General features: G+C 50.9%; 1 protein-coding gene across 1 annotated transcript in view; it reads right to left on the bottom strand.

Annotated features, from left to right (window-relative positions):
* The window catches only part of LOC122469524 (cholesterol 24-hydroxylase), a 32146-nt gene that overhangs the window by 3601 nt on the left and 9286 nt on the right, over window positions 1-19259 (bottom strand). The window contains exons 4-12 of the mRNA XM_043557006.1: window positions 14616-14689; window positions 14052-14138; window positions 8793-8931; window positions 7991-8101; window positions 6989-7139; window positions 6743-6805; window positions 4712-4784; window positions 2098-2182; window positions 1546-1656 (exon numbers count right to left, since the gene is read on the bottom strand). Coding sequence (XP_043412941.1) covers window positions 1546-1656; window positions 2098-2182; window positions 4712-4784; window positions 6743-6805; window positions 6989-7139; window positions 7991-8101; window positions 8793-8931; window positions 14052-14138; window positions 14616-14689 — 894 coding nt within the window. The remainder of the gene's footprint in view (window positions 1-1545; window positions 1657-2097; window positions 2183-4711; window positions 4785-6742; window positions 6806-6988; window positions 7140-7990; window positions 8102-8792; window positions 8932-14051; window positions 14139-14615; window positions 14690-19259) is intronic.

The raw sequence follows: 19259 nt of genomic DNA, 5'->3' as shown, positions 1-19259 counted from the left end.
TCTTGGACTCCCAGCCTCCAGGACTGTGAGACAGTACATTTCCACTGCGAAGCGCCCCCTTCTGTGGTGCTTTGTAATAGCAGCCCCAGAAAACGAATACAGATCCCTACCTCACACTATACACAAATTCAGTTCCACGTAGATAGGGACTTAACTTGAAAAAGAAAATTGTGATATTGCCAGAAGATGATGTAAGTGACTATGCTGAGCTCACGATGGGGTGGGGGTGGGGTTCCCTAAGACAAAACAAGAGAACAGACCCCTGAAAAATTAAGAACTTTGGATCATGAAAAACACTTTAACAAAGAGAGGCCACAAGTCTAAAGATGACATTTGCAACACGCATACCTGACAAAGGATTAATATATGAATTTTTACAGAGAGGGGGGCACCGGGGAGACTCAGCCGGTTAAGCATCTGACTTCGGCTCAGGTCACGATCTCATGATTCATGAGTTTGAGCCCCGCATCAGGCTCTGTGCTGACAGCTTGGAGCCTGGAGCCTGCTTTGGATTCTATGTCTCCCTCTCGCTTTCTCTGCCCCTCCCCCACTTGCACTGTCTCTCTCAGAAATAAACATTAAAAATTTTGTTTAAATGAACTTTTACAGAGAGCTCTGCACAGCGTTGAGATAACAGCGCCGCAAGCCTCACTAGTAACCAGGAAACTGCAAATCAAGACCACAGGGAAACACCTTCCTTGGGCTTATTTGATTGGCAAAACCAAGAAGCCGGACCACAGTCGGCGTTGGGGAGGATAAGGAACAGCTAGTGGGCGTCTGGGTTGGCATGGGTGTTCTGGAAACCACTTTGGCGCTAGTTTACCGAGTCGAACGTTGAGATGCCCCGCAACCCAGCCCTCCCGCCCCCGTGTGCACAGTGCGTCCGCCACACGGGCAGGAGTGGCAGCCGTGGTGCTCGGGAGAGCAGGGAATCGGGCAGCCCCCAGAGATGCCTGCTGACCCAGAATGGATAACGGGGTGGCAGTCTACACACAGCAGAGAAGTGAGGGCCCGCCGTCCCAAAGCAATCCCAGGACATATTATCGTGTGGATGGACACGTGTCCACACACACACACACACACGGAAAGGTGAGAGGTTAGTAAGCACGGAAAGGCGAGAGGTTAGTTAGTAAGTAAAGGGGGTGGGTTTCTGAGAGGTCATGGTGGATGAAGGGACACCTGATGAGGGAACAAATGAGTGAGCGTGTAAACGGCCAGTAAAGGAGAGGCGGGGGAGAATAGTCACCCTCCGTGGGGGGAGGCGGGAGAGGGGTCAGCTGTGAAACGGGGCACTGCCTGCCGGCTGTGTGACCTCAGGAAAGTGACCCAACCTCTCGGAGCCTCAGCACCCTCAGATGTACACAGGGTGCCTCCCTTCCAGAATCGCCTGCTGTAACCTCACACTGGACAGGGTGAAAAGGAAGAAAGTCCTCACGCGGTTACGGTGAAGCTCATGACAGATCCCAGTGGCAACAACGGGGCGACGGATGTCCCGACCTCAGGGCTTGGCCACCCCGGGGGAGGGCAGACAGGGCCCGTACGCACCAGGAGCGGGGTGTTGCCGGGGACTCGGACCCCGTCGATCAAGGTCTCCTCCTCCAGCAGGCGAAAGGTGCCCCACGCTGGCGGGTACAGCCTCAGCGACTCTTTGAGAACCTACAGGAGCCACATGGGGAGACGAGGAGAGATGTCAGAGACCCCACAGAACGTGCCGGCGACGTGCCCCAGACCCACCCTTGCTCCCGCTCGCAGTGCTGACTGCGCACCCACGTCCAGGACTGGGTCCCAGACCCCCTGCAAAGTTAGCCTCATGTTCTTGTCCAACCCCTGCTGTCGCGAAAGGAGGAACCGAGGCCCCAAAGGAGAAGGAGGTTCCGGGCTCTGGCCGAACTACAGCACCAGAGCCCGGTCCCGCCCCAGCGACTCTGATGTCATTGGTCTGGGGCAGGTGCTCACGGGAATGATTTTCAGTCTCCAGGGACGTTCTCACGGGCGGTGAAGTTAGAGAACACCCACGGGAAATGGTTCAGGGGGGCAGCAGGCCTGGCTTGACGACCCACCCACACGTGCCCAGAAGCTTCTCTCCTGCCCCCACACCTGGGACAGATACTGCAGCCTCCCCAGGTCGTCACAGTCAAGGTGCCTCTTAGAACCGATGACCTCGTCCACCTCGGCCTGCAGCCTGTCGGGTCAGACAAAGACAAGCTCGTCCCCACGGAGCGACTGCCCCTATTAGTCTTTAGAAGGAGGAAGGGAAGGAAGCGAGAAGAGAGTGGCCCGGAGCTCCCCTCCCCCCCCCAACCCTCCTCCCACGGCCCCCGGCTTCATCGTTGAAGACATCCAGGAACCATCACGTCCAAAGCAAGATGCCCAAGCAGCTGGGAATTCTGTTCCAGGGCCTTACAGTCTCCCCCCTCCCTGTTCGCCGCTCCGGAACCGGCCGCAGGCAATAAATGCACAGAACAAGGTCTTTGCACAGAGAAGTGCATCGCAGCCTGGTTCACGGCAGCCGACAGCCGGAAACAGAATGAGCCTCGCGGGGACGCCGGCCGAGCGAGCCTTACGATGTGCGCGGTGAGGCTCGGACGCAGGCCCGAGAGTGGATTCGGACCACTTCACGGCCGTTCGAAAAGCTGTAATCCAGAGGCAGAAAGCCACAGGTGTTGGCAAGGATGTGCAGAAAGCATCGCCCTCGTGTCCCCTTGGTGGCAATGTAAAAAGGTGTGCAGAAACCGAAATGGGGAATTAGCATGCGCTCCAGCAATTTCTCTGGAGGTCTACGCCCCCACAGCGAAAGCAGGCTCTCACAGATACTCGCACACCCAAGTTCTCACAGATACTGGCACACCCAAGCTCGTGGCAGCGTTATTCACAGGAGTCAAAGGGTGGAAGCCACCCGAGCGACCCTCAACAGCCGCGTCGGGGAACAAAACGTGGGGCATCCGGACAACGGACCGCTATTCAGCCTTAGAAGGGAAGGAAGTTCTGACACCTGCTGGATGAACCTTGGAGACATTATGCTAAGTGACACAAGCCAGACGGAAAGGTCAATTACCGAATGATTCCAATTATATGAGGTCCCTCGAGGAGTTAAATCCGGAGAGACAGATAGGAGTATGGGGGGGGGGTGTCCCCAGGGGTGGGGGGCTGGTGTTTCACGGGGACAGTTTCAGTTGGCACTGATGGAAGTTTCTGGGATGGGGGTGGCGATGACTGCAGAGCAGCGTGAAGGTGTGTGACGCCACCGAACTGTGCGCTTAAAAATGGCCAGAAGAGAGATGCCCGGGTGGCTCAGTCGGTTCAGCGTCCGACTTCGGCTCAGGTCGTGATCTCACGGTTTGTGAGCTCGAGCCCTGCGTCGGGCTCCATGCGGACAGCTCGCGGCCTGGAGCCTGCTTCGGATCTGTCTCCCTCTCTCTCTGCCCCTTCCTGCTTGCAGCCTCTTTCAAAAATAAACAAACATTAAAAATAATTTCTTAAATGATCAGAATAGGGGCGCCTGGGTGACTCAGTCGGTTCAGCATCTGACTCTCGATTTCGGCTCCCGTCATGATCTCACAAACCGTCAGATCGAGCCCCGTGTTGGGCTCTGTGCTGACCATGCGGAACCTACTTGAGATTCTCTCTCCTTCTCTCTGCTCCTCCCTCCCTCTTTCTCTCCCTTTCTCTCAAAATAAATAAATAAACTTTGTTAAAAAATAAGATAAAAGGTGAGGGGACACACGACCTTACAAAAAATTATTGGGGTCGTCAGGCAAAAATGTTTTTAAAAAATGGTCAAAATGGCGAGTTTTGTGTGTGTGTGTGTGTGTGTGTGTGTGTGTATCGACAATATCAAAAAAAGAGTGGACTGGGAGAAGAGGCGATGTGATACAATACGCGGTGAAATTCAGTGGTTGATCATGAACTGCCTCCCGGGGGTGGGGCCCTGTGGTGGAATTATTACTATATTATTATTACTATGATTTCAACTTTTCGGCTTTTTCCAAACTTTTGTAATGACCACCTTACTGTAATATATGTGTTTAAAACCCCAATCAACTATTTTATATTCTGAAGCGACCGTTCACCTCCGCCCTTGTATGCTGCTGATTAAGAACGGTAATCAAGGCTCGCCCCCCATCCCGAGCTCCCACCCCCACGCCTGTTGGGGCTTTTCGAGTGCTTTCACTGTTTGTGTTCAAGGAAACCAGTGGCCCAGCTCAAACGCCATTTCCCGGGCACCCCTCCTCTGTCTCGCCAGCCGAGGACAAGCCCTCCTACAGCACTTAGTTGGACTTCTGCTGGGTCCTCAGTGCCAGCCAGGTGCTGAACGCAGCATGGGGAGGGAAAAAGAACCACGGTCTCTCGCTTCTAGTTTCATGACCGAAATAGACTCCAAGCAAATGGTCCCAGGAGGAAATGCATTCACGAGCTGGGAGGAGAAAACGCAGCCTGGGAGGGGAAAACGCAGAATGGCTACTTTAGGGGCATGAGAAGGCTTCTGCGGGGGTGGACAGAGATCTCCAGGAGAAAAGCAGGGAGAGGAGCGTCCGGAAGAGGGACTGGCATGTGCAAAGGGCCTGGGGTGAAGAGAAGCAGGACACATTGGAGGAGGCTCGGCCGTGGGGGGCCGGAGCAGGTTGTCTTCCAGGAACAAGACATCAGACAATCCCTTCACCAGCTTCAAGGGGAGTCACTATCCCCACCCCCGAGCCTCCCCGCTCCATACCTTGCCAAGATCTCAGGCTGGCGAGACAGCTCCATCACCGTGAATGCCAGATGATTGGCAGAGGTCTCGTGGCCTGCGGGAAAGGAGAGTGGGGCTCCACACGGGACTGCGGGGCTGCTGCTGGCCCAGCCCACCCGCCTCTGAGCCCCTGAGCCCGTGGTGGCAGTTCGGGCCCTCACTTCTGCACCCTGCAGCTGAGCCGGGTATACAGAGATGAAGGAGACAGGCTGCCCCGTCCACGTCCCCTGTGCCAGCCAGTGTCGTCCAATAAACAGCATTTGCCCGCACGCATCCGGATTTCACACTCTAAAAGCTCCTTCCTTCAACCATCCTTGAGCTTTGCCTAGTCTGGAGGGGTATTCATCCCATTTTGTAGAAGACAAAACTGAGGCTGAGAGTCGAGTCTCTTAGCCACAGGATAGGACTTGGGGCTCAAGTCCAGCCCACGGCCGGTGTTGTCCCCAGGCGGTGGGCGCCACCCTTGAGGCCTGGAGAGGTTGTACTTGTAGCTTCGAGGAATAGAGCAGTGGGTGGCTTCCCCTGAGAGGGCAGGGGGTGTGCAGGAGCGGGAAGGCCACTCCTGAGTTCTGGCAGCATCCGGTCAAGTCCAAGCCCCCCGGCTGGCCCAGGAGGGGACCACCTGAGTTACGTGCATTTCCTCTGAAGGGGTAAGTGGTTTTACCAGGTGGCACCCACCGCCAGCCAAGGGGCCCGGGGCCTCCTGGGCTCGAGAGCAGGGCCTACACCTTTCAGTAAGTGGGTGCTGGGAAGTGAGGCTGCCTGCCGTCCCGCACTGCGCCCCCTGGTGTCTGGATGCAAGGTGCGGGGGTGGGCCGTGAGGTTAGAGGGAGATCATTAAACCCTCATTGGAGCGCTGGAGGGAAGTCTGGGGAGTGCCTCCAGGCCCCCATTTTAGAGATGAGGAAATTGAGGCCCAGGCCACAGAGCCGGCCTGTGGAGAAGCCACATCCCAGGAGGAACAGCTGGGTTCCTGGCTTGCAGGATGAGGCCAGCCATTGTCCGTTCAGCAAGCATTTTGGCAAGTGCAGGGAACAGTGCCCTGAAGTCCTGCTCCAACTCGGACATCGCTCTGGGGCTCCCGGGGTATCTGTGCCCACAGTGCTCCACACTGGGAGGGCCCTCTTCCACCCCCAATCCCCGCTCAGGACAGCCTTCCTCCTCTTTCATCTTGCAGGGGTGCATGCACCCGCCTCCGAAAATCCGCTGGCCAGCAAAACCCCCAATTCATTCTGTCTGTCCACCTCCACCCTCAGACCATGAACTGTCCCTCGTCTTGTCCGCCCGCCTCTGTCTTTTGTGCCCAGCGTTCGTGCATTTGTTCACTCATTTCATCCACTCTGTACGCATCCGTGCTGCACTGGACCCCGGGAACACACAGGGAGCAGGGCATAACCCCTGGCTTACACCGAGCATGCAACCCGGTGAGGAAGATGAACCTTCTAGAATCGCCACAGGTAAGTCCATGGAGTAACCCTGTGAGTCCTGGGGGCAGAGAAGAGCTCTGGGCACCATGCAGAGCTCCGAACTGGGAGCCCGATGCAGTTGGGCAATCACTGAGGGCTTCCCGGAGGAGGAGGCACTCAAGGGATCGCCGAAGGAGGAGTTTTCTAGATAAAGAAAGATGCTCAAGAAATAGCTCACGAGCAAAGGAATGAAGTTGCTTGGGGTGTCTTTTTGCGCTGGTCTAATAAAGGCCTCTGCCCCACAAATTCTGAGCGGGATGGAGCCTTGAGTGCACACGGTCAACCTCTCCTGAGCCCCAAAAGGCAGTGTCACGACCTGTCACAGTTGCCACCTGCGTTGCCAGGTCAGCGGCCGCCGAGGGGGCCTCCTGGACCTCCTTGAGCAGAGAGAGGCCTTCTGTTCCTCTATCCCAGCCCCTCCATTCTGCGGCAGAACTTTGCTGCTCAGACAGCCCGAGAAATCTCCCAGAGTCAGAGTTTAGGGGGTGCCTGGTTCCCACCGTTTCTGCAAAGCCCTGAGCCCCCGGTCGCCCCTGGAGCTACCAACCAGCAATGAAGAAGGTGACGAAGTTGTCCAGCAGGATCTCATCGTCCTGGGCCCCCTCTTCAGCTGGAAGACAAGGAGGGTGTCAGGGTGGCACTCACACCCCTCGCCCCCTTTCCCCGCAGCTCAGCAGAGAACCAAATGCCCTTCTCCCCAGAAGCCAGACCTGGAGTCAGGGGTGATCAGTCACCCTGACGGGTGGCACCCTGATGCCCGGCCCTCCCAAGGCCCCCGCGGGCGCCCTCGAACCTTTGAGGATCTGTGTGAGGATGTCGGCGGGGACGTCCTCCCCCCGCTTCAGGGCCTCCCGGCGGCGCTGCACCCAGTCCTTGCCAACCTGGCGCAGGAAGCGAACGCTTTCCCGGATCTCTTGGAGTTTCTTCCACTTCCCTGGCATGAACTGAACGAGAGAGCTCCCGCTCAGGGCGCCAACCGAGCACGTGCGTCTCCCTCTCCCGCTCCCCCAGCTCCGAAACGACTTTACAGACCCACAGCAGCACTGGCAAGCTGGGAGGTGGGAAGACGGTGAGAAAATTCTAGAAAAGAGAAAGCAGCCAAGGAGCCTAGACCAAGGTGGCAGGCTGAGCCTAAGCATCGGCTTCCCCTTCCTGCTCCAAATCCCTAGATAGGATGGGAAAGATGCCTTGAAAGATCCACGTCGCACCGGAAAGTAACAAGGGACCCCTGAAGGGGGCAGGTGGCTAGGACCGCGTGGAAGGAGGAAGCCACGGCCAGAGGGAATAACTGCTGAAAAAGATGGGGTGGCATCAGGGGGCTCCAAGCCCAGAGGCTGAAGTCCCAGGGAACAGGAAAGGGCCCTGGGCATCTGTCTGGGAATCCATTCGAGTACCACCTTTCTCCCTCCTCCCTCCTTCATGCCTGGAACAAGGAAGTGATGGCTGGAGCTGCCGCAGCCATCTTATAACAATGAGGTGATGTGCTGGGGACAGTGGAACAGAAAGCTAGAAAATTCCACAAATATCTGACATTGTGGCGCTATCGCAGCCATCCTGGATTGCCTGCCTCAGGGTCATTTTACGTGAGAGAAAGACGGACTCCTGATTTACTCAAACCACCTTGAGTTTGAGTCTCTCCTTGCGGCGATCTACGCAGATCCTAACTGATGCGGAAGTCACTTGGGTCGCACCGGAACTCCAAACCCATTCTGGAAAAAGGTCCCTGGAGGGGGTGCTCTGGCAAATTAGCACAGAGCTATGGTGGCTGGTCCTCGGAGGGGTGTGGAGATGTTACCTTCGCCAGAGTGTTTCGAGATGCAGTGATGCCCTCCAGGATCAGTTTCACCTTCCGGGACAGAGGCTTCTGGGCGCCCAGCAGCATGCCTGTCTCCATCCCAAAAGCTGCCTGGGGGAAAGAGGGGGCCGAGGTCATCCCTGGGGGGGGGGGTGGGAAGACTGGAAGACCCAGCACAGAGCCTGGGGCCGTTCAGCTAGAGACCCAGGCGGCATGGGCCCTGACCCACGATGACTCCAACCCCGTGGGATGCGGTGACGACTACGGGGCACACAGTAGCCACCCCACCACCCTTGGCTTCCTTCCACGACAAAATGCATTTGCCCTGAAATGCAGCCTTCCTTGGTGGCCCCTCTGCACCCAGCCTCCCAGTGAGCTGTAGAGCGACAATGACTCACTGTGCCTGCACTCCAGCCGCCGGGGCTGCCTAACCATGCTGGGGGTCCCTGGGCCACCGCTGAGCCTGCCAGGTGCAGAGCCAAGCCAGACCCAGGGCAGGCTCGGAGGGGGAGGTAGGCTTCGAGCCGGGAGCCAGGCAGCCCTGAGACCCAATCCTGCTCCTGCCACTGACCAGACACAGGCCGGTCCCCACACCTTTCGGCGTCCGGCGTCTGGAGAGTGCATTCGTTGCTGTGGTCTCGAATGTTCGAGGAGACAGGGGGCTCCCCCCCCCCCAGAGAAGGGGCCGATGCTGGGGGAGCAGGAGGGAGGGTGAGCGCAAGGAAAGGGAAGACGGAGGGAGGAGCAGTGGTGGGCCCCGGGTGGCACCGCCCCCTCCCGGGGCCCGCCGTGCTCCGGTCACCTTGGCCAGGATGTCCATGGTGGTGCAGGTCAGCATGTCCTGCATGGACACCGGGGTCTGTCCATCCGCCTTGGCCTCCAGAATCTCCACCAGCTGCTCCGCCTTCTCGTTGAACGTTTCCATCAAGCTGACCAGGGAGCTGGGGAAACAGCACAGCTGTCAGGGGCCTCCGGGACCAGCCCAGTCATCCCGCGGCCCCTCTACGTGGGGGGACCAGTGGGCAGAGTGGAGGTGGCCGTCCCTTGAGGCCTGGCTCCCAGGTTGGGGTTGCAGTCATCAAACCAAGCCCTGGGGCTTCGCCATCCCCCTCAGGACGAACGCTGTCCCTTTGCCTTTGCCTGGATGGTTCCACGGGTCGTTTGCCACAGGGCCCCTCAACTCTGACCTCCATTGATCGTGGCAGTGGAGGGACTCCAGGCGACACAGGGTGGGAAGGGAAGAGAGGCCTCTGGGCGCCCCCTGCAACTCAGGACGGGCTCACTGGGGTCCCAGCCGCGGACCCGTCTGCTCGCACCGCCCACTCTCCTCACCTGTCCTGTCCCGGTCGCCACCTGCAGCCTGCTTTCCCATTCCATTCCCTGTCCCTGAGCAATCACAGCCCCCAACTCTGCATGGAGATGAGTCCTCGGACCCAGAACTCCCTACCCACAGCACTCCTGGCCCGGGGACAGCTACCCCGGCTCGTCGCCCGAACACAGAGCCTAGGGAGAAGTATGGAAGGACACGCTCCAAATTCACAAGAGATGGTGACCCCGAGGAAGGGAGAGAAGGGAGGTTGTTTCTTGGTGCATTACGTGTTTCTGAACTTTTACTAAGAAAACCTGTTGCTTTTGTAATCAGAAGTGATTTTTGATGTTACCAATCTGGGTAAAGGGTAGGGGGTGTTCTTTCTTTCTTTTTTTTTTTAATTTTTTTTTTAACGTTTATTTACTTTTGAGACAGAGAGAGACAGAGCATGAACAGGGGAGGGTCAGAGAGAGAGGGAGACACAGAATCCGAAGCAGGCTCCAGGCTCTGAGCTGTCAGCACAGAGCCCCACGCGGGGCTCAAACCCGCGAACGTGAGATCATCACCTGAGCTGAAGTCGGACACTTAACCGACTGAGCCACCCAGGCGCCCCTTTCTTTTTTTAATTGTTTTTAAGTGTATTTATTTATTTTGAGACAGAGAGCACGAGCTTGAGCAGGGGAGGGGCAGAGAGAGAATCCCAAGCAGGCTCCGTGCTGTCAGCGCAGAGCCCGACATGGGACTCGATCTCACGAACCGCGAGATCATAACCTGAGCCAAAACCAAGAGTCAGATGCTTAACTGACGGAGCCACCCAGACGCCCCTCTTTGTCCTATTCTTATTCTTGAAACTTATTCAGAAATTTGAAATGGTTTCCAAATAAGAGGTTCTTAGAGAAAATGGGAGGAAGGGGAATTTTTAAAAAGGAAAGAAAATCGCTCTTCATTGCCCGTCCACCGGTCCTGCCCTGGCTCCCGGCTCCGTGGGGCCCCAGCTTCCTTGCTCACTGCTGCCCAGCCCCCACCCAGCCACCTGCAGGGTTCACCCTCGGCGGCCTCTACTGAAGGCACCACTCTGCTCCAGTCTCTTGCCAACCGAAAACACTCCAAAGCACCTGTCACTCTGAACAGTGTGGGGAACATCCTTACGTGGACACAGAGGGAGTTTGTCACGTTGATGCCCACCTGCAGCTCTGTCTCCTGTTACCATGGCCTTTTAGCGCCTCCGCAGCACAACGTTCCTTCCCACCTCAGGGTCTTTGCACATGCTGTCCCCTCTGCTGGGGGGTCTCTGTCCTCCCACGCTCCATCCCTAGGCCCTGTTACTACTGGCACACCTGCCCGCTCTCCAGATGGATACTCGAAAGCCACTTTCCCAGGAAAATGTCTCTTAAAGCCTCAAGTAGCCCCTATACGTGCTTCCGTAGCTAGTCGACTTCTCCAGGACACTTACATGGTTTTGCAAGTACATATTTATACGTGAGATTATTTGTAGTTGTCTTTTTTTTAAAAGGTTGACTGTTTGGGTGGCGCATGGCTGACTGTCACACTAACACTGAATCTCCCGTGGACGTGACAGATATAAAATGTTGGGCTGGAGTGTTTGTAGTACGGTAAAATCCCAACCCCCTTGTTTTGTTTGTTTTGTTTTGTTTTTATTGAAATGGTTGAGACCAAGGCCTTCCAGTAAAAGTAGTAATCTAGAAAAGCAGAAACTGGCAATTTATGGTCATGATTTTATTAAGAGTATATGATGATGTTCTGTGCAGATACTGGCTGGAGAGGACACTCACCAGAGGGTTCTATTTTCTCACCGGTGAAGGCGGATTCACCAAGAACTCTACCACGGTCACAAACACAACCGAGCGGGCTCCCAGAGCTTCTTCATACAACTTTGTGAACATTGCCTTTCTAATAAAACAGCCATCTCTTAGATGATTACCTTATTGTGAGACACAAATAAAAATGTGTGGTGACATCAGCCCAACAGCGTGAACATACTTGATGCCATGGACTGTGCACGTAAAAATGAGCCAGACGGTATGTGTATCTTAACACAATTTAAAAATTTTTAAATAAAAATGCCTATGAAAGCTCTTAATAAAACACAAAGTGCTGTTCGAATGTGAGGTCCTACGTGCTGGGGATGGTTCACCAAGACAGAGATGGTGGTATTAATGTCATGACCGCTGCAGGAAATCAGCTGGTTAGAATCTATAGCCTCAAAGCTTCCTGCGGGCAGCAGCTATATCACCTTGGCTGGCTCTTGTAACCCTGGCTCTTGGCACAAGAATGTATTAATTGAAGGCCTCTTTCTAGTCTGTTCCTCCTCATTCTCACTCCTGGCAACTTTCCAGTGAGGACAAGACTATCCCAATTCATTATTTCATTCATATTTTCATTCATGCTATGGACTTCCCGGAGAGCTCACAAAGGGCCAGGTGCTGTGCTGAGCGCAGGAGTCCAGGGACAGGGTGCGTCTTCTGCCTTCTGCCCACAGTCTGGTGGCGAAGGTGGGCTGAATGAGAATCATTGCAGTGGGTGTGACAGGAGCCATGCTGGAGGCATAAACTCAGCCTCAGAGGATCAGGGACCATGGCTCCCTAACAGTGACATCTTAGCTGGGTATCAAAGGAGTCACAGGAATTTTGCAGGGGAGCACACAAGGCAGAGAGAAAGGCAAGGACATAGGCAGAGATGCCAGAAAGAGCCCAGATGTCCCAAAAGATGGAGGAAAGAGGGTACAAAGGCTGGAGGGGTCTGGAGGCCAGACTGGGGGTGGGTGAAATCTGACCTTCATCTTTCATGTGATAGGGAGCCTTTGAAGGCTTCAGGATAGGAAAGTGATGTGAATTTTAGCAAGATCTCCCCAGGGGTGGTGAGGTGGATGCATTGGAGGAGGTAGGGAGGCCAGGGAGGTTGTGATGAAAGTCTACGTGATTATGTATACATAGTCAGATATAGTCAACCACAGATTATGCACTAACTAGTAACTTAATGGTGGAAAAACCTGGAGGACGCTGTCTCTGACAAGTGAGTGAAGTTAACATCTCCTGCAATGAGGCAGGTCAACAACGCAGGTCTCCTAATATGATGCCCTGAGGACACAACACCAGTTCTGTGCCATTCCTGCCAAAAAGGCATAACCTGAGACACACAAAATGGATGGACGTTCTACAAAACTGGCCTGTAATCTTAAAATCAGGGAAGTCAGGGAAAGACAAAGATCTGTTCCAGAACAAAGGAGGCTTATGAGATGTGGGAACTAAGTGTAACCTGTGATCCGGGGTTGGACCTCAGACAAGGAAAAAAATAGCTATAATGACAAGGACAATGACAAGACTCGAATGCGGATTGTAGATTAGATAACTGTATTGGATTAATGTTAAACCTCCTCATTTTGATAACTGGCATCCAAAATAATGTCCACGTTTTTAGGAAATAAGTTTTTAAGGGAAGGGATCACAATGTCTCTAACTTGCTCTCAAATGGTTTTAAAAGTACACTATATTAAAAAATTGTAAATATACACACACACACACAAAGAATGATAAATATGTTTATATATGCACATCCAGAAGAAATGATAAAACAAATGGTGACTTAAACAATAAACAATAAGCGAACCTGGGTAAAAGATATATAGAAGTAGCATAGACTGTTCTGGAAATTTTTCTGTAAATTTGAAATTATATCCAACTAAAAGATAACCTTCCTCAAAATGTTAAGCACAGAGTTCCCCTATGACCTGGCAATCCCATCCCTAGGTATGTACACACTCAAGAGAAGTGAAAACATACATCTACACAAAAGCTTGTACACAAATGTTCATGGCAGCATTATTTGAAACAGCCAAGATTGGAAACATCGCAAATGTCTACCAACTGATGAATAGACAAGCAAAATGTGGTATGTCCATACAATGGAATTTCATGTGGCAATTTAAAAAGTGAAGTTCTGAAAGAGGCTTTAGCATGGATGAACCTTGAAAACCTGCTCTCTGAGTGAGAGAAGCCAGACACAAAAGAAATGTCGAATGAGTCCATTTACAAGAAATGTCTGGAATACGAAAATCCATAGAAATGAAAAATAAATTAATGGTTGCCCAGGGCTGAGCCCATTGAGGGGAAATGGGGAGTGCCTGCTTTTTGGGGTGATGAACATGTGCTAAATTTGACTGTGGTGATGGTTGTTCCATTTTGTGGATAAGTAGGTAAAACATATGTTATAAAAACCACATCTCAATAAAAGTTATTTAGGGGCACCTGTGTGGCTCAGTCAGTTGAACATCTGATTTTGGCTCAGGTCACGATCTTGCAGTTTGTGAGTTTGAGCCCCATATGGGGGCTGTGTCAGCGGGGAGCCCACTTCAGATCCTCTGTCTCCCTCACTCTCTGCCCCTCCCCCACCCATATCATACTCTCTCTCTCTCTCTCTCAAAAATAAATAAATAAATAAATAAATAAATAAATAAATAAATAAAAAGTTATTTAAAAAATAAAATGTTACTAACAATGAGAACACTAATAAGGAAAATAAAAAGCCAGAGGAGGAGTGATGAGGTCTGAGCAGGGAAGTTCTTGGGGGGAAAAAGACCCCATCCCCAGGCATCAGTGTTACTCAGCCCTTGATGGCTAGCCCCTTGTCCCCCCAGCAGCCTGCCTGGTTCTCCCCTCTACCTTCAGCCTGGGCGAGGCCCCCTCCGGTGAAGACCTCTCTCTTCCCAAGACCCGCCATCTTGGATACACTCACCTGCGGCTGAAGGCTAAGTCCATGACCCTGCGTTGCTTGTGCCAGCGCTCATAGTCACATTCTGACACCAAACCTTGGCCAAACAGTCTGGGGGAGACAAATGCTTGATGTGAGAAACAAGAAGGGACAGGGGGACCGATGGCTTGATGGGGACAGGGTCAGCTTTGGGGATGATGGAAATATTCCGGAACTACACAGTGGTGATGGTTACACCACACTGTGAATGGACCAAATGCCACTGAATTGTAACTCCAATGTGGTTAAAATGAAGAATTTTGTGAATTTTACCAAAAATAAAAAATAAAAGAAATACAAAAGAAATGGGGGTGATCATGTGCACCAACCTTGCAACCCCCACACTCCCGCCTGCTATCCACAGGGGAAAGAGGAGAAGGGAGGAGATAATGATGAGAGCAGCAGCCACCATTTATGGGGCACCTGTGGTGTGACTGATAGCCAGGGCCTTGGTCTTCATGCTATACCCAATGCCCTGGGCCCCACGGGCTGTCTGCTTGCAGCCAGAGGCATTCCTGGCCTCTCCCCCAGCCCCTCCGCATGCCTTACCTCTCGCCAAACACGGTCTGGATTGCGTGGTACATCTTGGAGTCCTTGTTGTACTTGGTTGACATCAGGAACTTCTAAACATCCCCAAAAAGCCAACGTGAGCTCATGTACCCATGAGACGAAGCAAAGGATTCAGCAGTTTTCTGGACTCTTGTGAAACACGCCCCAACAATCACCACTGACCGGGTGCCAGCTGTGGTGTGAACACCTCAATCCGTGCAATCCCACCTAACCTTCCAGAAGTCCTGTCTTCAAGCAATAGCATCTTGCTTGGGGGTGAGGAAAGTGGGGCAGAGAGGGGTGAAGTGATATTCCTGTGGCCACTCAGCTGGAGTGGCGTTGTGGGGGGTCCTCACTTCCATGCCCATGCACAGATCTTGTACCGCACCACCTTCTAAAGCAGTGAGAACAAGAAAATGCAGGTGCTGCTCTGAAACCAGAATAGGGAAGGGGAGAAGCCCGGAGGGAGGGCTTCTGGGACACAGGAGACACACTTGGCACAGGTTCAGGGGCTGTTAGTGCCAACCCAGCCATGGAAGCCAAGGAAGTCTTCCCGGAGGAAGGACCAACTTGCCTCGCCACAAGCCGGATGGTAGCAATAATAACATTAGCTGATGGCTCTTGAGCCAGCATAGCCCAGGGGTTAACAGCTCAGGCCGTGGAGTCAGCTGGCTTGAATTTGGATCCAGGCTCACCATCTTGGCTTTGCCCTGGACTCACTTCATGACCACAGGCAAGTTACTCTGGGGAGGTTGCTGCAAAGGGTAAATTTGTTCTACGTGAAAAGTGCTGAGAAAAGTGCCTGGCACACAGCACGTGCCCCGTAAATGTCAGGTGCACAACAGCACCTGTAGCTCATTTAGTGCTCAGTCAATCCTAAGATGTGGGTGCTGTGTTTATGCTCATCTTACATATGATGGAGAAACTGAGATTTAAAACTAGCCCAAGGTCACACACATGGTGAATGGTGGAAACAGGATTTGAATCCCAGCAATTTGCCATGGCAGAGAGGGAAGAGAAGGCTGTGATCCAGCCAGGGGAAGCCCAGGCCACTTGCTGCATTCAGGAAGAATGAGAGGTAGGGATGGGCATGAGTGGGGTCTGGGTCCCAGAGGCCTGCCTTCTGGCCCCCCGAGCTTCATCCTGTGGGCACTGGGAAGCAGGAAGATGGTATCTCCATTGTACATTAATCCAGGGGCTTCTGGTATCTGGGAGCTTAGCTCAGGGATCTAATATCAACTTTTTAGCTAAAAGGAACCCCTCAAAATGGCTGACCTTGGGGCATGAGCCACATCCTGAGAACCCCACCCCCACCCAAACACTGTCATTTGTAAACGAACTTTCCTCACTACCCATGCCTGCAGGCCCCATCCCCATGGCAGTAAAGACCCACCTCCCCGGTCCCTCTCAAACATTCCTAAATTGTCCAAGGTCTGGACCAACCCTCCCAACCTAAAGTGAGGAGTCCCCACACTGAGGCACAGCAGCCTCAACACAGGCTCTAATCAGGTGCCCCCAAAGTCAAGGGTCCCCATGACTGTTGTCCCTGGGGCTGGGGATCCTTTGAAGGCCCAGTGAGCTGGGCTCTGGGATGTGAGGAGTGCATGGGGGCACCCCCAGCACCTTCTCTGCTGTCCACACTGGCAGCACACTTCTGCCCACTAAGGGATAACTGCTGGGGACTTGTCCTCCTGCCATAAGTAATCAGAAAAATAGGCATAATGCATGAAATGTCTGTTTTCAGACACTGAGCAACAGGAAGTGCAGGATTGTGAATCCTAAAAGAAGGAAAAGGAAAAAAAAAAAAAAGATATGAGACCTATGACCGAAGATTACTCTAGCTTTCTGCAATTTCAGGATAAAGGCACTAAAAGATGAAACTCAAATATAGCCCCGTAGGCTTTCCAATTTGATGAGACAGATCAGAGTCCAAACATACAAGAGGAGGCTAGAACTTGTATGTCAGAGGACCTGAGGGGAGGGAGCCATGTGGAGAAAGAGCTCCTGTGCAGAAATCTGCATGGGGATCCCCTACATCTTCGAATGAATACCAGCCTGTGTACATGCACCGTGGACACAAGGCTGAGTTAAAAACAACTTTTGGGACAAGGAGAATTACTGAGTAACTACAGGCTGAACAGTTCTCAGAGCTTACACAGGCCAAGAACTGTTCAAGTTCCCACTGGCCAGAGGTAAACTTCAGACATAAGCCCTTTATTAGCGGCCCCCAGAAGAAAGAGTCACTCCTTGGTAGTGAGGCTTAACTAGCTCTAGAGTAAAAGCCGACCCTAAATCAACCCTACAAAAGCCTCAAAGCAAACCTGGAAAGGATCAGACTGATCTACACAAATAACTTTACCATCTGCCAGAATGAATTCCAGCACTCTTTAAAGGAATAAAACAAAACTGAGAACTCAACAGTGTACAATTCACAATGTCCATGGGCCAACATAAAATCACTAGACACGTCAAAGAGCAGAAAGATCTACCTATAACCAGGCTCAGAAATAATAGAGATGACGGAATTTGCAGAAAAGAACTTTAACACATTTATTATAAGTATCGCAAATGTGGTCAAGGAACCTACATATCCAGGAAGTGCAAAGACTCCTACATGGAATTAACAACAAGAAAAAGTACATGAAGGCAGATCATAATCAAATTTCTGAAACCAGTGATAAAGAGAAAACCTTAAAAACAGACAGAGATAAAATAGTAGATCGATATAAGTTAAACATTATACTATAAACCCTAGGACAACCACTAAGAGAGAAAGAAAGAGAGCCAACAATCAAATAGTGGAGATAAAGTGGAATACTAAACCATACTCAATCCAAAAGAAGGCAGGAAAGGCAGAGAGGGGAACGAACAACAGGACAGAGGAAAAACAGCCACGTGGTAGATTTAAACCCAACCATATCAATAATTACATTCAACGTAAATGACCTAAGCACTCCAGTTAAAAGGCAGAGATTGTCAGACAGTATAAAGCAACCAGACCAGACTATATGCTATCTATAGGAAACCCACTTTAAATCTAAAAACCCACATAGGTTAAAAGTAAAAGGATGGTAAAAAGATATACCAAGCAACACTAAGCAGAAGATAGCTGGAGTGGCTATATTAACACCAGACAAAATACCCTTCAGGAAATGGAATATTACCAAGGATAAAGGGGACATTTCTAAAAATAAATCACACAATTCATCACAAAGACATATTAATCCTAAATGTGTACACACCTAATAACAGAACTTCAAAATACATAAAGCAAAATCGGTACAACCTAAAGTAGAAATAGAAAAACCCATGATTGTGGTTGGAGAGTTCGACATTCCTCTCAGAATAATTGCTAGAACAAGTATGCAGAAAATTAGTGAGGACTTAAAAGATTCGAATAACACTATCAGCCAACTTGATCTAGTTGACATTTCTGAAATATTCCATTCAACAACTACAGAATATTCATTCTTTTGAAGTACTCATGGACATTCTCCAAGATAGACCATGTGCTAGGTCATCAAACAAGCTTCAATTTTTTTATGTGGATTGAAATCATGAAAAGTATTTCATCTGCCCTTACAGAATGAAATTAGAAATCAATAACAGAAAGATATTTGTAAATACCATAATATTTAGAAAGTGAACAATATGCATATAAATAATCCCTGATTCAAAGAAGAAATCACAAGGGAAGTTAGAAAATATTTTCAACTGAATGAAAAAAGAAGCACGACATATTGAAATGTGTGGTACATTTGTCCCTAAAGTAGTATTTACAAGGAAATGTATAGATTTAAATGCTTATATTAGAAAAGAAACAGGTCTAAAATCAATTTTCTAAACTCCCACCTTAAAAATTTGAACAAGAATAAATTAAACCCTAAATGAATAGAGGAAGGAAATAATAAAGAGCAGAAATCAATAAAGTAGAAAATAGACAAACAATGGAGAATTCCAATAGACCCAAAAGCTGGTTCTTTAAAAAGATAAATAAAATTGATAAACCTTTTGCTAGCTTGATTAAGAAAATAAAAGAAAGCCCAAATTATTTGTAGGAATGAAAGAAGGCATATCACCACAGATCCAGGAGACATGAAAAAGGAAATCAATAAATATTATGGACGACATGATACCAATAATTTTAATTAGATGAAATGGGCAAATTCCTTGAAAGACACAAATTACAGGGGCACCTGGATGGGTTCGGCTCAGGCCATGATCTCACAGCTTTGTGGGTTTAAGCCCCTCATCTGGCTCTGCACTGACATCACAGAACCTGTCTGGGATTCTCTCTCTCTCCCTCTCTCTCTGTCCGTCCCCAACTTGAGCTGTCTCTGTCTCTAAATAAATAAATAAATAAATAAATAAATTACCAAACCCAAGAAAAATAGCAACTCTGAATGCCATAAATCAATTAAATAAATTGAGTAATTAAAACAAAACAAAAAGCACTTCCATCAAAGAAAATGCCAGGCCCAGATGGCTTCACTGGTGAATCCTATCAAACATTAAAGGAAGGAATAACACCACCCCATAGAAACTCCTTCAGAAAATAGAGGAGAGGGGACATTTCCCAACTCATCTTGTGAAGCCTATCAATCTGATCCCCAAACAAGACAAGTATAAAAACAAAAACTCTTA

This window comes from Prionailurus bengalensis, chromosome B3 (genome assembly GCF_016509475.1).
Source record: "Prionailurus bengalensis isolate Pbe53 chromosome B3, Fcat_Pben_1.1_paternal_pri, whole genome shotgun sequence".
NCBI classification, from domain to species: domain Eukaryota; kingdom Metazoa; phylum Chordata; class Mammalia; order Carnivora; family Felidae; genus Prionailurus; species Prionailurus bengalensis.
The sequence above is the reverse complement of the archived record's forward strand: the minus strand, read 5'-3'. Positions and strand labels throughout refer to the sequence as shown.